The sequence below is a fragment of the Somniosus microcephalus genome, chromosome 2, assembly GCF_052327205.1.
Source record: "Somniosus microcephalus isolate GS21.2 chromosome 2, FLI_Smic_1.0, whole genome shotgun sequence".
Classification (NCBI taxonomy): domain Eukaryota; kingdom Metazoa; phylum Chordata; class Chondrichthyes; order Squaliformes; family Somniosidae; genus Somniosus; species Somniosus microcephalus.
This window is the reverse complement of record NC_140988.1, coordinates 159043041-159056621: the sequence shown is the minus strand read 5'-3', so window position 1 is coordinate 159056621 and position 13581 is coordinate 159043041. Positions and strand designations below refer to the sequence as shown.

The following is a 13581-nucleotide window of genomic DNA, read 5'->3' as shown; positions in this document are numbered from 1 at the left end:
AGGTACCAGAAATGGGAAGTGTCTAATTTCCACTGAAGCTTGGAGAAATTGTAAGAAAATAAGTTTAGATGGAAAACACAGAGGATGGATTTCCGTGGCCAGGGGTGGGGGGGGTGGGAGTTCTTCTGTCCTTTCGCCATAGACTTCAGAAGAAGAGTCGTGTGAGCCCTCAAAAAACAGCAAACCCTGTGGAAATTCATCCCCAGAGTCTTTGGCCTAGAAATTTGGTGGGCTGCGCCACCAGTTAGCGCCTAAAGAGGGCACTCAGTGGCTTTAGCGCCACTGGCCGCGCCTCCCGCGATATTTAGCTGGGACGCTAATGGCAGCGTTAACCTGTTGTGCTGCGCCGCCTCCGATGACATCATCGGTGTGCGCAGCGCCCCGCTACTGCCCCAATCTCGATATTCGGCAGCGACCGCCTCTGTAGCGCCGTTCGCAAATGGCGCCCGGTACACGGGGCCTTCCTGTGGCGGCAGTGGCGCAAATTAAGGTGGAGGTGCGGGGCGGCCGTTTTTTTCGGCGGCCGCCTGCCAGCGCCTCCGTCCCCGGCCTCCTGATCGCCCCCCGCGGCATTGCCGGCTGTTTTCCGAGAGCCCGGCACTTCTCGGTGCCGGGCTCTTTTGCCGGCACTCGCGATCTCTGATCGCGCTGGTGCAGGCCCCTCCCCCTTAAGAATGGGAGGAAGGCCTGCAGTACCGCTGCGGCACGTTGCGCTGCGATATTCAGTTTCAGCGCCTTAAGAGGGACGCGGAGCGCCTCGAGCCTCGCCCCGTGTCCTTCTTGGGGCGCTCAAGCTGAATTTCCGGCGGTCGCTACTGCTCCAAACGCTGCGCTAAATCCGGCGCCCAGGCGAGCTTGGCGCCCCGTTTGCGGCTCCACCCAATTTCTCCCCCTTTGTGTTAAGTACGACAAGTTGCTATTCTGGTTGCATCATAACACACAAACTTATTTCTTCACAGTGGTGTAATGACAATGCTCAAACCAGGACGCTGGCATTCAAAAATTCTGACTGATTCATGACATGGGCCTTGGAATGTGAATGAAAGAATTGGTACTGAATGCTGTAGCTGCCCACTGCTTGTGTTACAAAGTAGTGCTAATGAATTTAATGTCTGGGAATTACCTCGGGGCTGCTCCCGATCCACCACCATCGCAACTTCGCCAGGCGTGCAGTGGGATTTCCACCGCACTTCCGGCAACGTTACGATGGCGGAGCAGGAGGACTCCCAAGGAAATTCCCAGCCCATGTCTTGAGATACTGATTGCATTGTAAATATAGTGAACCATCAGTGGGCCAAGTGATTTGTTGCAGGTAGTGATTTACCAATAAGATCCACTCAGACACTAGTACAGGTAGACTATCCTTTATCCGCACTTCTGAAAACCTCTGAAAACCGAAAGTTTTTTCGTGGAGCGTAAGTCGTGCGCATGACATGACCCGAGTGGCGCCAAACATGACGCTGCCTCTTTTCTGACCTGATTTGCGGGCCAGCTTAGCGTAGGAGTCAGCCGATATCCGGCTTTCCCACAACTGGCGGCGGCAGTCGAGCCCCAGACCCCCGCTAAGTCAAGGAATTCAGATACGGAGCAGGGGGAGCTGTAAACAGACTGTGAGCGGCAGCACAGAGAAGCAGGAAGGGGAATGAGACATGGAGCAGGGAGAGCTGTAAACAGACTGTGAGCGGCAGCACAGAGAAGCAGGAAGGGGAATGAGACACGGAACAGTCGCAAGAGGTAGCCTGAACTTTTAAAATTTATATTAAATACAAATACTAATTACCAAATTAATTTAATGTTCAGAGTTTCCCAGTCTCATAATACTTTCTGAAATCTGAAAAATTCCGAAACACAGCTGGTCCCAAGGTTTTCGGATAAGGGATAGTCTACCTGTATTTTCACTTCCTCCAGCACTTTTTATGCAAAATGTGGAAACTCTCAGGATATCACACTGCACTGTCTTGCCAAATCACTTGTCCTAACCATCAGTCCAAAAGGTTAGGTAGGTCATGACCTTATACCTTTACTAATGGATAGTTTTTTTCTCTCTTTTTCCCCCTTTTGTTGGATATTTTTGCAGGTAGCCATGATGTTGGTCAGTCGCAGAGAGAGTAAAGGCTAGTGCCGTGTGTGCAAGTGTGCAGTGATGTACTGAAGCACCAGCTTGCTCAGTTACTCTCTAACTACTTCACCAAGGCCAGAGACGTGGTTTATTTCCAGGAGGACCATCTACTGTGGAATTGTAATATCCAGGGAGGGCTCTTAACTTTTTGCCTAGTACTTGATAACTTTGCAAATCCAGACAGAGGACTGAGTCCATATGATTTTGGAAAGTGAGCAAGTAAAATGCACTAAAATGGATTTTTGGTCTGTCAAGGAGCCTCAAATGAAGCACATCGCATATTGTGCCTTTGACTTTTCCTGATAAAGATTTGCACTATTGCCATAGCAGCATGTGCAAAACCAGTCAGGGGTTGAAATTCCACTGAAATAAACTAAACTGGTTAACAACTTTGTTGAAGCAGTGCCCAAAGAAATGTTACTTTGGGGCATTAACCAATGCACTAAAGATAGCAGGAAGGATGTTCCCGATGGCGGGGGAGTCCAGAACCAGGGGTCACAGTCTAAGGATAAGGGGTAAGCCATTTAGGACAGAGATGAGGAGGAAGTTCTTCACCCCAGAGAGTGGTGAACCTGTGGAATTCTCTACCACAGAAGGCAGTTGAGGCCAATTCATTAAATATATTCAAGAAGGAGTTAGATATATTTCTTACAGCTAAAGGAATCAAGGGATATGGGGAGAAAGCAGGGACAGGGTACTGAATTTGGATGATCAGCCATGATCTCATCACAGTAAATGGCGGAGCAGGCTCGAGGGGCCGAATGGCCTACTCCTGCTCCTATCTTCTATGTTTCTATAGCAGGAGTCAGTGGGATTTCAGCCCTAGGTACTGAAACTTTCTTTAACATTTTTTTTACAAATGGCACTGCAACCTTGAAGAAACAGTGAAATACCCTGGTGTGCAGAGTATGCTAAAGATGTACGGTGACTTCAAACATCCTTGTATAAGTGACTGGAGTGATTAACTCTTCTGTCCCCAGCTTTCGATGCAAGCACTGACTATTTAATTCCTTTTTTGCACAGTGCAAGCTGGAGATGTGTAGTATTCATGTCATCTTCTTTTGTATAGATGGCTGCGTTTATTGCTGAATCCTTGCAGAGTTGCGGAGGTCAAATAATCCCACCACCTGGCTACTTCCAAAAAGTGGCACAGTATGTACACAGTTTGTGTTTCTCTTTAAGGAAAGAAGGCCTCATGTAGCTTTTAATCTACTTTGTAGTTAAAATCTTCTATCTTTCCCCAGAGTAAGAGTAGGGTGGGACTTTTATAATGCACTGATCTGGCTCTACTTTATGTTTTGGGGTGTGATCAGTTAAAATTTGTGAATGCTGTTTATATATAATTTAGCTTATTTTGTGGAAAATGTGTTTTTGTACTTTCTCCCTTGCCATATTGTGTTCCCCTATAATACATACTAATACCCCGAAAAAGAGACTGGGTAAGCAACCTATAGTCAGGCCTCTGTCAGGGTCTTTTCTGATCCAGTTGCTAAGAAGAACTCAAGAACAACCTGAGGTCCTTTTTATATTTTTTGTTTCTTCCGTCCCTTCCAGGAATTGTTTGTTTTCTACTCTACCTCTCTGATATTGTGGCTGAAATAGGGAACTCGATGTACATCTGAACCCATTATATGACAGCATATTAAACATAATCTTTTTAGTTACACATTTTGAGTTCATAATACAAAATGATGAACCTCTATTTCCCTCCCGCCCCCCAAGTCTTTTTTATTAGTTATTTAATAATTTTGAAATTCTAGTTTTCATCCATATTAAAAACCAAACTCTTAGTAAATTTTTGGTGTATTTATCGGGAGTATCCTGAAGGAAAACACAAATTTGGGTGAGCAAAATAATTTGCTGTTCCTTTACTATTTATGCTTATAAAAGAAAGCTGAAAACGGGTTAGACCCAAAACGTCGACTCTAATTTCTCTCCACGGATGTTGCCTGGCCTGCTGAGTTTTTCCAGCATTTTCTGTTGTTATTTCGGATTTCCAGCATCCACAGTATTTTGCTATCATACTAGTGTTTGGCTTCTCAGTACAAAAACAAATGTAGAATAAAAGCTAGCTTGTATTGCTGGCAAACATTGCATCACAGTCAAAGCAATGTCATAGGAAGGAACTTCCATTTATAAAACATTTGTGACACATAGTAACTGTGTAGGCAAACACAGCAGCCAATTTGCACACAGATAATCTGTTTTTAGTTACATTGGTTGAGGGATAGATATTGGCCAAAACACTTGAAAGCTCCCCTGCTCTTCTTCAGATGGTGCCATGGCATCTTTGACATCCATCTGAGAGGTCAGGTGGAGCCTCAGTTCAACATCTCATCTGAACAACAGCCCCTCTGACAATGCAGTGCTCCTTCATTACAGGACTAGAATATCAGCCTAGATTTGAACCCACAACCTTCTGATTTAAGAGGCAAGAGTGCCACCAGTGAGCCATGACTTCAGATTATTTTTTAAATATGTTTTAGTAGATGGAGGAGGTGGGTGGGTAGATTTACAAGGGCTTCAGAGAACCAAATTGAAAATTTCCCACATTTCAACTTAACATTAGAACACCCAAACTTCAGTTCTAAATAATCCTCCTTGATTCACACAGGTTAAAATGCAAATCACAGTTTACAGGCAAAATGTTCCTATGAATTGATCATCTGAAGAAATCTACCAACGTATAACTGGTGTGGAGATACATTTTGTACAAAACCTAATTTGTATGGTCTGTGTATAAAAGGATCTGTTCTGCTGCTTGTGGTTTGTTACTGTGTATTGTGGAACCGGATTGCTGCTTTTGTTTTCAGATACGTGCATAATGTGGGGGGAGTGTTTATAGCCGATGAAGTCCAGGTTGGCTTTGGCCGAGTCGGGAAACATTTCTGGGCTTTCCAGTTGCAAGGAGAGGACTTTGTTCCAGATATTGTCACCATGGGCAAACCCATCGGAAATGGCCATCCCATGTCCTGCGTGGCTACAACCAAGGAAATTGCAGAAGCGTTTGGAGCATCTGGGCTTGAATATTTTAACACTGTAAGTTATTGAAGATTCTAGATCACTAAAGATTTTAGAGCATTCCAAGTGTAAAACAGCCATACAGAACATGAAGGTCCTGGATCCCAGGCCCTAGGTTAGTGCTGAGTTAGTTGATCTTAGCTGGGCTGGTGGAAGGTCCACTATAGTTAGCTACCGCATCCTGAACTAGGGAGGAGTAAAATTAGCCAAGAACTCCTGCTTTAGATTGTTATCCAGTCACCCACTGATGGAAAGTACATGGATATCTACTGCTGACAGGATTGGGCTGGGCTGTCATGGTCTCTGTAGTTGAATAACCTACCAACACTCCCTTCCATTTTCACATGTAGAATGGGTGAGGTGTTACAGGTTGCTGCTATATGTAAAACCAAACCCAGCAAGATTTAGTGCTTTAATGAGAGGAGGAGAAACCAAGGGCTTTGGTGGGGGGGGGGGGGCGGTGGAGGTCGATGGGGGCAGAGGCATTTGAAGCTTTCAGATGTGTAAAGGTGACCTAAAATATTTTCTAAGTCTTAAATTGTAACCTAACTAATGTCTGATCATGAGGTTTTTTTTGTAGAGGGAGTTTCATCATCTCTGACTTTTTGAAAAAACTTTAAAAAAAACAATAAACCAATTGGGCCACTTGCCGCCACCCGTTTGTGCCAGAATCCTGGAAAAAAATGGTGGCCACCACTCTTATACCCACTCTGCGCGGGACTCACCGGCCGCCATTTTGGTGAGGGCCTTAGCTCTACCGATGGCAGTGCTGGCCCTGGAGATGCAGATATGGAGAGCGTGATGTCAGTAGGCGTGCAATGCCAACTTAACGTCACGCTCTGCAAAACTGGATCTTTGCGCTGAGTTTAGCGCTGGGTCCTAAGCTCATTCTGAAAAGCGAGCGTGCAGCAGACTGACAGATGCTGTCAGCACTTCTTAAAGAGACACACATCTTTCAGGTAAGCTTGCATTTAAGCTCTTAGACTGCAGTTTTTATATTTTATTGAAGTAGTGGCTTGGTGCAATACATTAAAAAAGTTTTTAAAGCATGCAAGGAGTGCTGCTGGATGCTTGCAAGGCCTCGGATGGTAAAGGAAGGCCTCTGAGAAGACAGAAAATGCTGGAAATTCTCAGCAGGTCAGGCAGCATCTGTGGAGAGAGAAACAGAGTTCACGTCTCAGGTCGAGATGCTGCCTGACTTGTTGAGTATTTCCAGCATTTTATGCTTTTTCAGATTTACAGCATCTACTCACAGAGGGAAGAAGAGGGTGTAGAAGGAAGGATGCAACCCAGCCAGCCCCTTTCTGGCCGGGATATCCAGGATGAAATGATCTGCCTGTGGTATCAGTGACCACAACCCCAATTCCCCTTTTCACATTTGTCCCACACCTTACCTTCCCTCTGTTACTGACCATCACAGCGTCCTCTTGGCCACAATGCTGAAATAAAAGCCACCACAAAGCAAAGCTTCCAGTCCAACTTTATACATCTATCCATCCAATATGACATCAAGAAATCAACTCATCACCTTTATGCATTCCCTTAGTGACTGTCCTTGTGTGTGCCTTTGCCTATCCTACTGATGGCACGCAGTGCTACCCCAGTGACTGCCGCATGGCTGGTGGAAGGCTGCTAACTTTCAGTGGGGGACACTGCAAATGGCCTTGCTGATCGACCTTGAGGAGCTGGTGGCTAGGGGTGTGAAATCAAGTGACAGTATTTCTTCTTCTTCACTCTCCTCTCCCTCTTCTTGGTCAACCACTGACTGGGCAGGCTGCATTTCTTGGGTGTGTGAAATGAGGAAGGCACAAGGGTGGAGTTGTGGTGAGGGGAGAGCAAGAGGTGCATGCGAGAAGGAAGATAACGTATGAGGATACTGCATCTTGTATCCTTTCAGTCCCACCACTGGCCAAGAGCTCAGCCATGCCACTGCCAAGAATAGCCAGCACCATCTCCTCCAAAGGGTGAGGTGAAGTTAGGAATGGGAGTTGTGCCTCATGTTTGGTACAGATGGTTGGTAGGTGAGTGGGGTGAGGGGCATTGAGTGTTCGGTCAAAAACATGGAACTCACTCCCTATCAGCACTATGGAAGTACCTTCACCACACGGACTGCAGCGGTTCAAGAAAGCGGTTCATCACCACCAAGGGCAATTAGGGATGGGCAATAAATGCCGTCCTTGCCAGCGACGCCCACATCCCAGGAACTAATTTTTTTTTAAGTGTGTATGGCTAGTGGTGCAGTTGGTAGGAGACAGCTTTTGAAGATGCCTTCACTGATCTTGACCACAGGTCTGAGGTCATGAAGCCCCTGTGGGTAGAGGACCTCTCTTTTTTTGCAAAGTTGACCCCCCTGCACAAAGCTGGAGTGCTGTGTGCGAGATCCTGGGTGCCTTTCCCTGGCTTGTTGAGCCATTTGTGATAGTGCTGAAGCACATTTCGCATTTTTTTAGGTGCGGAAGGCAATTCTGCTTAAAGAGTTGAAGACTCCCATTTGGGAATTCTTTTTAAAAACATTTTCAGAAGGCAGTTGAGCTGTAAGGGCTTAAAACTGCCTATTTTTAAATGATTTTTATTTTGTTTCATTTTAGAAGGCAGTTCCCTTTAAGGGAATGCCGCTCTCTAAAATGACAGCCTTGCTTTAAGAGAAGGCTGTTCTTGCTGCAATGACGCTACGGCCACACTACATTGTTACATTGGGCCTCCTGCTGGGACTACTGCCACGAAAACGGTCTTGAACAGTAACATTAACCCAGTGCTAAACTTACTTAGCAACCAGCGCCAATATCACGGTCCTGCCAGCTGCATTATTTTGGCGGCCATTAACTCCAACCCGCAGGTTTTTAGCGGTCTCTAATTTCTAGGACATTCTTTTGGAGGGATTTTCGATTACCCCAGAAAACTGGCTCACCGTAGTGACTGTTGCTGACTGTGCAAGGATCTCAATTAGTTGTAGCTGAAACAATGATTTAATAATAATATAATAATAAACCAATGGAGTGTCAACTGTCTCGATCAAACTAATTCTTTCCCCGTCTCCTCCTACCCTTTGAAAATCTCCTGTGTTCACAAGATAATCTGGTTGTATTTTTTAAGTTTTTCTCTTTATTTTTCCCTGTTCAGTTAGAGAATGCAGATATGGATTGGCAAAGAAGAGAAGTCTTCTTTCAATATTGTTCTCATGCCAACGACTGCTAGATGTCCATGACCCATTACAAATTCCAAAAGGGAGTAGAAGCTGTTAAGTCATGTGCATAAAAAAAATGCATTTATATTATGTTTTGACAAAAATGAAGCATTATGGGCTCGATTTTCCAAGCCCCGAGGAGGGGGGTTTGGAGGCGGGAGTGGTGGGAAAATTGCAGAATCGGGGCAGGAACCCATCCCGCCTCCGTGCCAATGTCCCAGGAGGCGGGTATCAGACCTGTGCTGGGAGCCGCCTCCCCGAGGTAGTTAACGGGCAGTTTTTTGCCTAATCCCAATTTTTATCCCTGAAGTGTGGGCCGTCCGACGGCTCCGAACCACGCCAAGTTAGCGAGGCGGACCGTCGGTCTGCAGGGGTTGGAGGGGTCGAGATGTCTGTTGTGTAGGTGAGTGATGGGTGCATGTGTGCAGAGGTAAGTGTGTGAGGTAAGTGTAAAGTGTTTTAACAAGTTTTACTTACCTTTACTTTCTCCTGCAGGCTTCCTTCCTTCAGTTCTCTGGAGTCCCTCAATTCATCGGCACAGAAAGCAGAATGGCCGCTGAACTGTCAAAAGCTGCAGCCTCTGCTTTCTGGTCTGGAGAGATCTCTAACTGAGTCTGAGTAGAAGGACTCATGTTAGAAGACAGATTGTCAGTGTTTGACAGCTTCATCTGTCAAAAGCTCTTGACAGATGAAATGTCAATCGCTGACATCACCAGTAACCAGGTGTCCTTTAATTGGCCTGCTGAGCCCGCTGGTCAATCAAGGGAAAATAGCACGGGTTGGCCACAAGTCGATAGAGGCGGGACTACAACCCAGAAAGTGGGAGTCCCGCCTCCAAAAGCTCCCCATTGACAAAATTGAGCCCTATGTCTTAAATTTAGCATGGTCTTGGCATTTTTCATTCTGTCATGCTTAAAAACCAGCCTTACACACAGAAAGTTATCTGAGCTTGACTTAATATAATTGTTGCACCAATTAATCAATTTCTCTGAGCCCTGTGTCCAAGGGAGGGGTCTAGCCATTCAATTCAAGTGAAGGTGAGTGTACAAGTCCACCAGTTGGGGGAGGTGGGGCCTGAGCCATAGCCTGAAAAAATTCTTTCAACGCTTCCTTTCCTGCCCCCACCCCAGGAGCAGCCACTTCTGCCAGGATTCCTGGTCTCCAGTCTGGCGGGAGCAGAAAAAATGCTCTCCTTGTGGTACAAGTGCCGACCATTGACACTTAAATGAGGTGATCGCCCCTTGACCCTGCATACGTTAGCAGAGCCAGCACTTGAGGTCACCAGCAGGCAGATCCCAGCATTTACCCTGGGATCTAAAGCAGCCAAGTTTTTGAGACCCTATGTCTTTGCTGTTTAATAAATTTGTTTGGCAGTTACAAGACTTAAGTCAAAGTCCAGTACAGCTATATACTGCTGCCTTCCAAAATGGGAAAGATCACCTGAAGGAATGAGAGAAAACCAGAAATTGAGTAGCGCTCTTTGTTAGATCACCTAAGAATCCTTTAAAGAAATAATAGATATCTGGGCATAGGGAGTTGGGATCACTTACAAGAGTAGTCTGAGATGCTGAAGGCAAAATAATAAATCTATGGCTTTTACTTACCTCATGGTGAAGCTTAGCATAGTGTGATCAGGCAAGCGGGTACATTTCTTTGCTATTACTATTACAGGTACTGATGGGGTTAACATGTCTCCTTTATGGAAAAGACTGTAGTTTTGTGAGAAGGTATCACTTGCATTTGTTAGCTTCATTTAAAAAAAAAGGTTTGTATACTTCAAGTTCCTTTTTGGTTTTGAGGTGGAAAGTTCTTGACCCTAACCTACCTGTACATGTCTCAGTTTGGAGGTAACCCAGTCTCATGCGCTATTGGTCTGGCAGTCCTGAACGTTATCGAAAAGGAGGATCTCCGTGGCAATGCAACAAAAGTAGGAAATTATCTGATGGATTTACTGAAAGCACAGCAAGCGAACCATCAGCTTATTGGGGATGTCAGGTAATGTTTTTGCCAATCCAGATTGTTAGCAGTATGTTAATAAAAACTAACCACCATTAGAGAGAACACATAACAGATGGAAATTGCTGTAGTGTATTCTTAAAACAATCCAGCCAGTGACTCAGAGAGCAGAGCTTTTCACATAGATTCATGGAGACATTGGGGGAATTTTAACCCCCAAAAACAGGTGGGTTTGAGTCGGGTGGAATGTTAAAAATCTCAAACCCAGCCCGCCCCCTTCCAGTTTTAACGAGGCGGGACGGAGGCGCAGGCGACCAACCTGCTCTCAGGAGGTGGGTTGCTCATTTAAATATTTTAATGAGGCTGCGTGCCCCCAATTTATCTCCATTTTAAATTTTAGGCTGGCCGGCTGGGTTTCCCCCAGCCCACCAAGCTTACCTGTAAACTACATCTGCGACCGGCCAACCCTCTCTACTCCCCGGAGTCATGATCTCCCACTGACCCGGCCTTTCCGATCTCTTACCCTCCACAGCCTTTCCCATCTCTCCCTCCCTCCTCTCTGCTCCCCAGCTGCTACCATGGTGCTGAAGGCCTACCCACCCGACAGCCAGCCAGCCTCTCAATCTGGCAGGCTGCAGCCAGGAAACACAGCCAAAAAATGTTAATCAGGTCCTGCCGTTAAATTCGGCAGGACCTGAGGGAAACACATTCTTACAGGTTTCCTGAACACGAAACTGCCTCCCTGTAAATATCAGGGCCATTATTGCTGGTTACTGTGCTGCTCTTTTTGATATGTGACAAATCACATCACCAAGCTGCTGAGAATTCCACATGGGAGGTTTCTGTTTGGCTGATGGTGAGTTTACATGCTCTCCTTTAGGGACAACCCCCACGTGCCTAAGTCCAGAGAGCTTAGATGCAGGCTGGTAAGAACCAAGGTTTAGTGTGCACAGGAATATTGCTGGAGTTCAACCAGCTAAAAGCGCGCAGCCCACCAGCACAAGGCACTGACGAGCTTTCCTGCAAAGACCACTCTACCTGTAGTATGGTTATCTGGTTATCTGGAGTCTAGTTGGAAGAGTTCCAGTTCCCAGGGGTGGTTCCATTAGTGAGCTAAACTGTCTGATCATGGTGTTCTCACAATCCTGCTGCTCTTGTCCCTCTTGTTGGTAGAGGTCATGGGGCTGGGAGATGCTGTTAAAATAAGCTTGGTGAGTTGCTGTAGTGCATCCTATTTTTACATACTGTAACCACGGCAGTACACGAGTGGATATTGATGCCAGTAGGGGATGCCAGTGAAGCAAACTGCTCCATCCTGGATGCTGTCAAGCTTCTTGACTGTAACTGCACCCATCCAGGCAAGTGGCAATTATTCCATCCCACTTCTGACTTGATCCTTTTAGATGGTTGCAAGGCTTTGAGGAGTCACAAAATCAACCACTTATTGCAAAGTACCTAGCCTCTGCCCTGCTCTTGTAGCCACATTGTTGATATGACGTTCAATTAGGCTTCTGATCAATGGTGACGCCCAAGATGTTGCTGTGGGGGAATGCAGTGATTGAAGGCAAGAGAAATGGTTGGCCTTTTGTTGGAGATGGCCTTATATGGCGTAAATGTTACTTGGCATTTATCGGACCAAGTCTGGATGTTACCCTGTTATAGGCTGGCATGGACTGCTTCATTATCAGAGGAGTTGTGAATGGATCTGAACACTGAATCATCAGCGTACAGCCCCACTCCTGGCTTTCTAACTGAGGGAAGGTCATTGATGAAGCAGCTGAAGATGGTTGGGCCTAGAATTCCCTGAGGAAGTTCTGCAGCGATGTCCTGGGTCTGTGATGATTTGGCTTGCAATAATCACCATAAACATACTGAAATAAAGAATAGATTGCCTTTCAAAAGCTAGGCTTTATTAACCTTGAAAAACCAGCAGTACATGTTGAGCACCCAGTCTCAACCAAACTGTAGAAAACTGAATTTAAGATGGCCACCACCGGTCACATGGAATCAACTAACCAACAAGTTTACAGCATATATGTCAAGGCAGGAAAACAGGCAACCAATTACAATGCTTCTTATAAAACAAGAATAATCACCACATTCACCCCCCCTTTTAAAATATACTTCAACCTAGGTAGCCTTTACAGTTTACAATTAGTTATTTATGACTAGAGCAATACATGTATAATATCTTCAACAATTTTAACATTTTACTATTAAATTATTAATTATTTTAAAAGTCCATTTTTAATCGGTCGACCGGATATCTTGTTCGTGTCGACCTTCTTAGCCTTGGTGGAGTTCCTTGCCCTCCCACACCAGGAGACACAGAAATATCTTCTGCAGGGAGGCTATCAATATCCCGATTATCAACGGTTTCCGGATTGGAAGTCCCATTAGAAGGTAGACTGGGAGGATCATGAACATCCATCGGGGGCAGACTAAGAGAATTGTAAGTGTCTGCAATAGGATTGGAAATGTTCATAGTATCTGTGACGACATCAACATTATCTGAATTATGGCTATTGTTAATGTCCTCAGGAGAGGGCTGGCCACCACAAGGAGCTAAGTCTTTAACTGAAACCGTACTTTCTTTCCCATCTTGGAATCGAATGTGAGCATATTGGGAATTTGCCTCCAACAGCTCCACCTCCTCCACTAAAGGATCATACTTTGACAGTCTAACATGGCAAAGGAGCAGCACAGGTCCCTGCATAGTAAGCCATGAAGGTACCGAATATCCCGTAGTGGATCGCCGTGGATAATTGAAGAGCCTTTCATGGGGGGTCACATTAGTAGCCGTTGAAAGCAATGATCTAATGGAATGCAGGGCATCAGGCAGTACCATTTCCCACTGTGTATTAAGGTTCCGGGATGTCAAAGCCAACATAACTGCCTTCCAGATCACCCCATTGTATCGTTCGCACTGTCCATTACCCTGGGGATTATACGGGGTAGTTCTGCTAGTAGAAATTCCCCAACTCTGGAGGTATTCCTTCAACTGGGAAGACATAAAAGAACTTCCCTGATCCGAATGGATATACGCAGGCATCCCAAAGATGACAAAAAGTTGAGTCAGACATTTAATAACTGTAGCAGCTGATACATCTGCACAAGGAAAAGCAAAAGGGAACCTTGAAAACTCATCCACAACAGTAAATATATATCGATTCTGAGTCGTTGAAGGAAGAGGCCCCTTAAAATCAACACTCAGGCGTTCAAAGGGAGAAGTAGCCTTTATAAGATGAGCTCGTTGAGCCTTAAAGAAATTCGGTTTACACCGGGCACAGACAGAGCATGA

General features: G+C 45.5%; 1 protein-coding gene across 3 annotated transcripts in view; it reads left to right on the top strand.

Moving 5' to 3' along the window:
* LOC147123074 (ethanolamine-phosphate phospho-lyase-like) overlaps positions 1-13581 on the top strand; it is a 67671-nt gene that overhangs the window by 36958 nt on the left and 17132 nt on the right. For 2 of the 3 annotated variants that reach the window (XM_085965101.1, XM_085965108.1), the window contains exons 7-9: positions 3189-3271; positions 4933-5158; positions 10165-10319. In XM_085965101.1, coding sequence (XP_085821227.1) covers positions 3189-3271; positions 4933-5158; positions 10165-10319 — 464 coding nt within the window. The remainder of the gene's footprint in view (positions 1-3188; positions 3272-4932; positions 5159-10164; positions 10320-13581) is intronic. The other variant, XM_085965116.1, reaches the window with a different exon arrangement.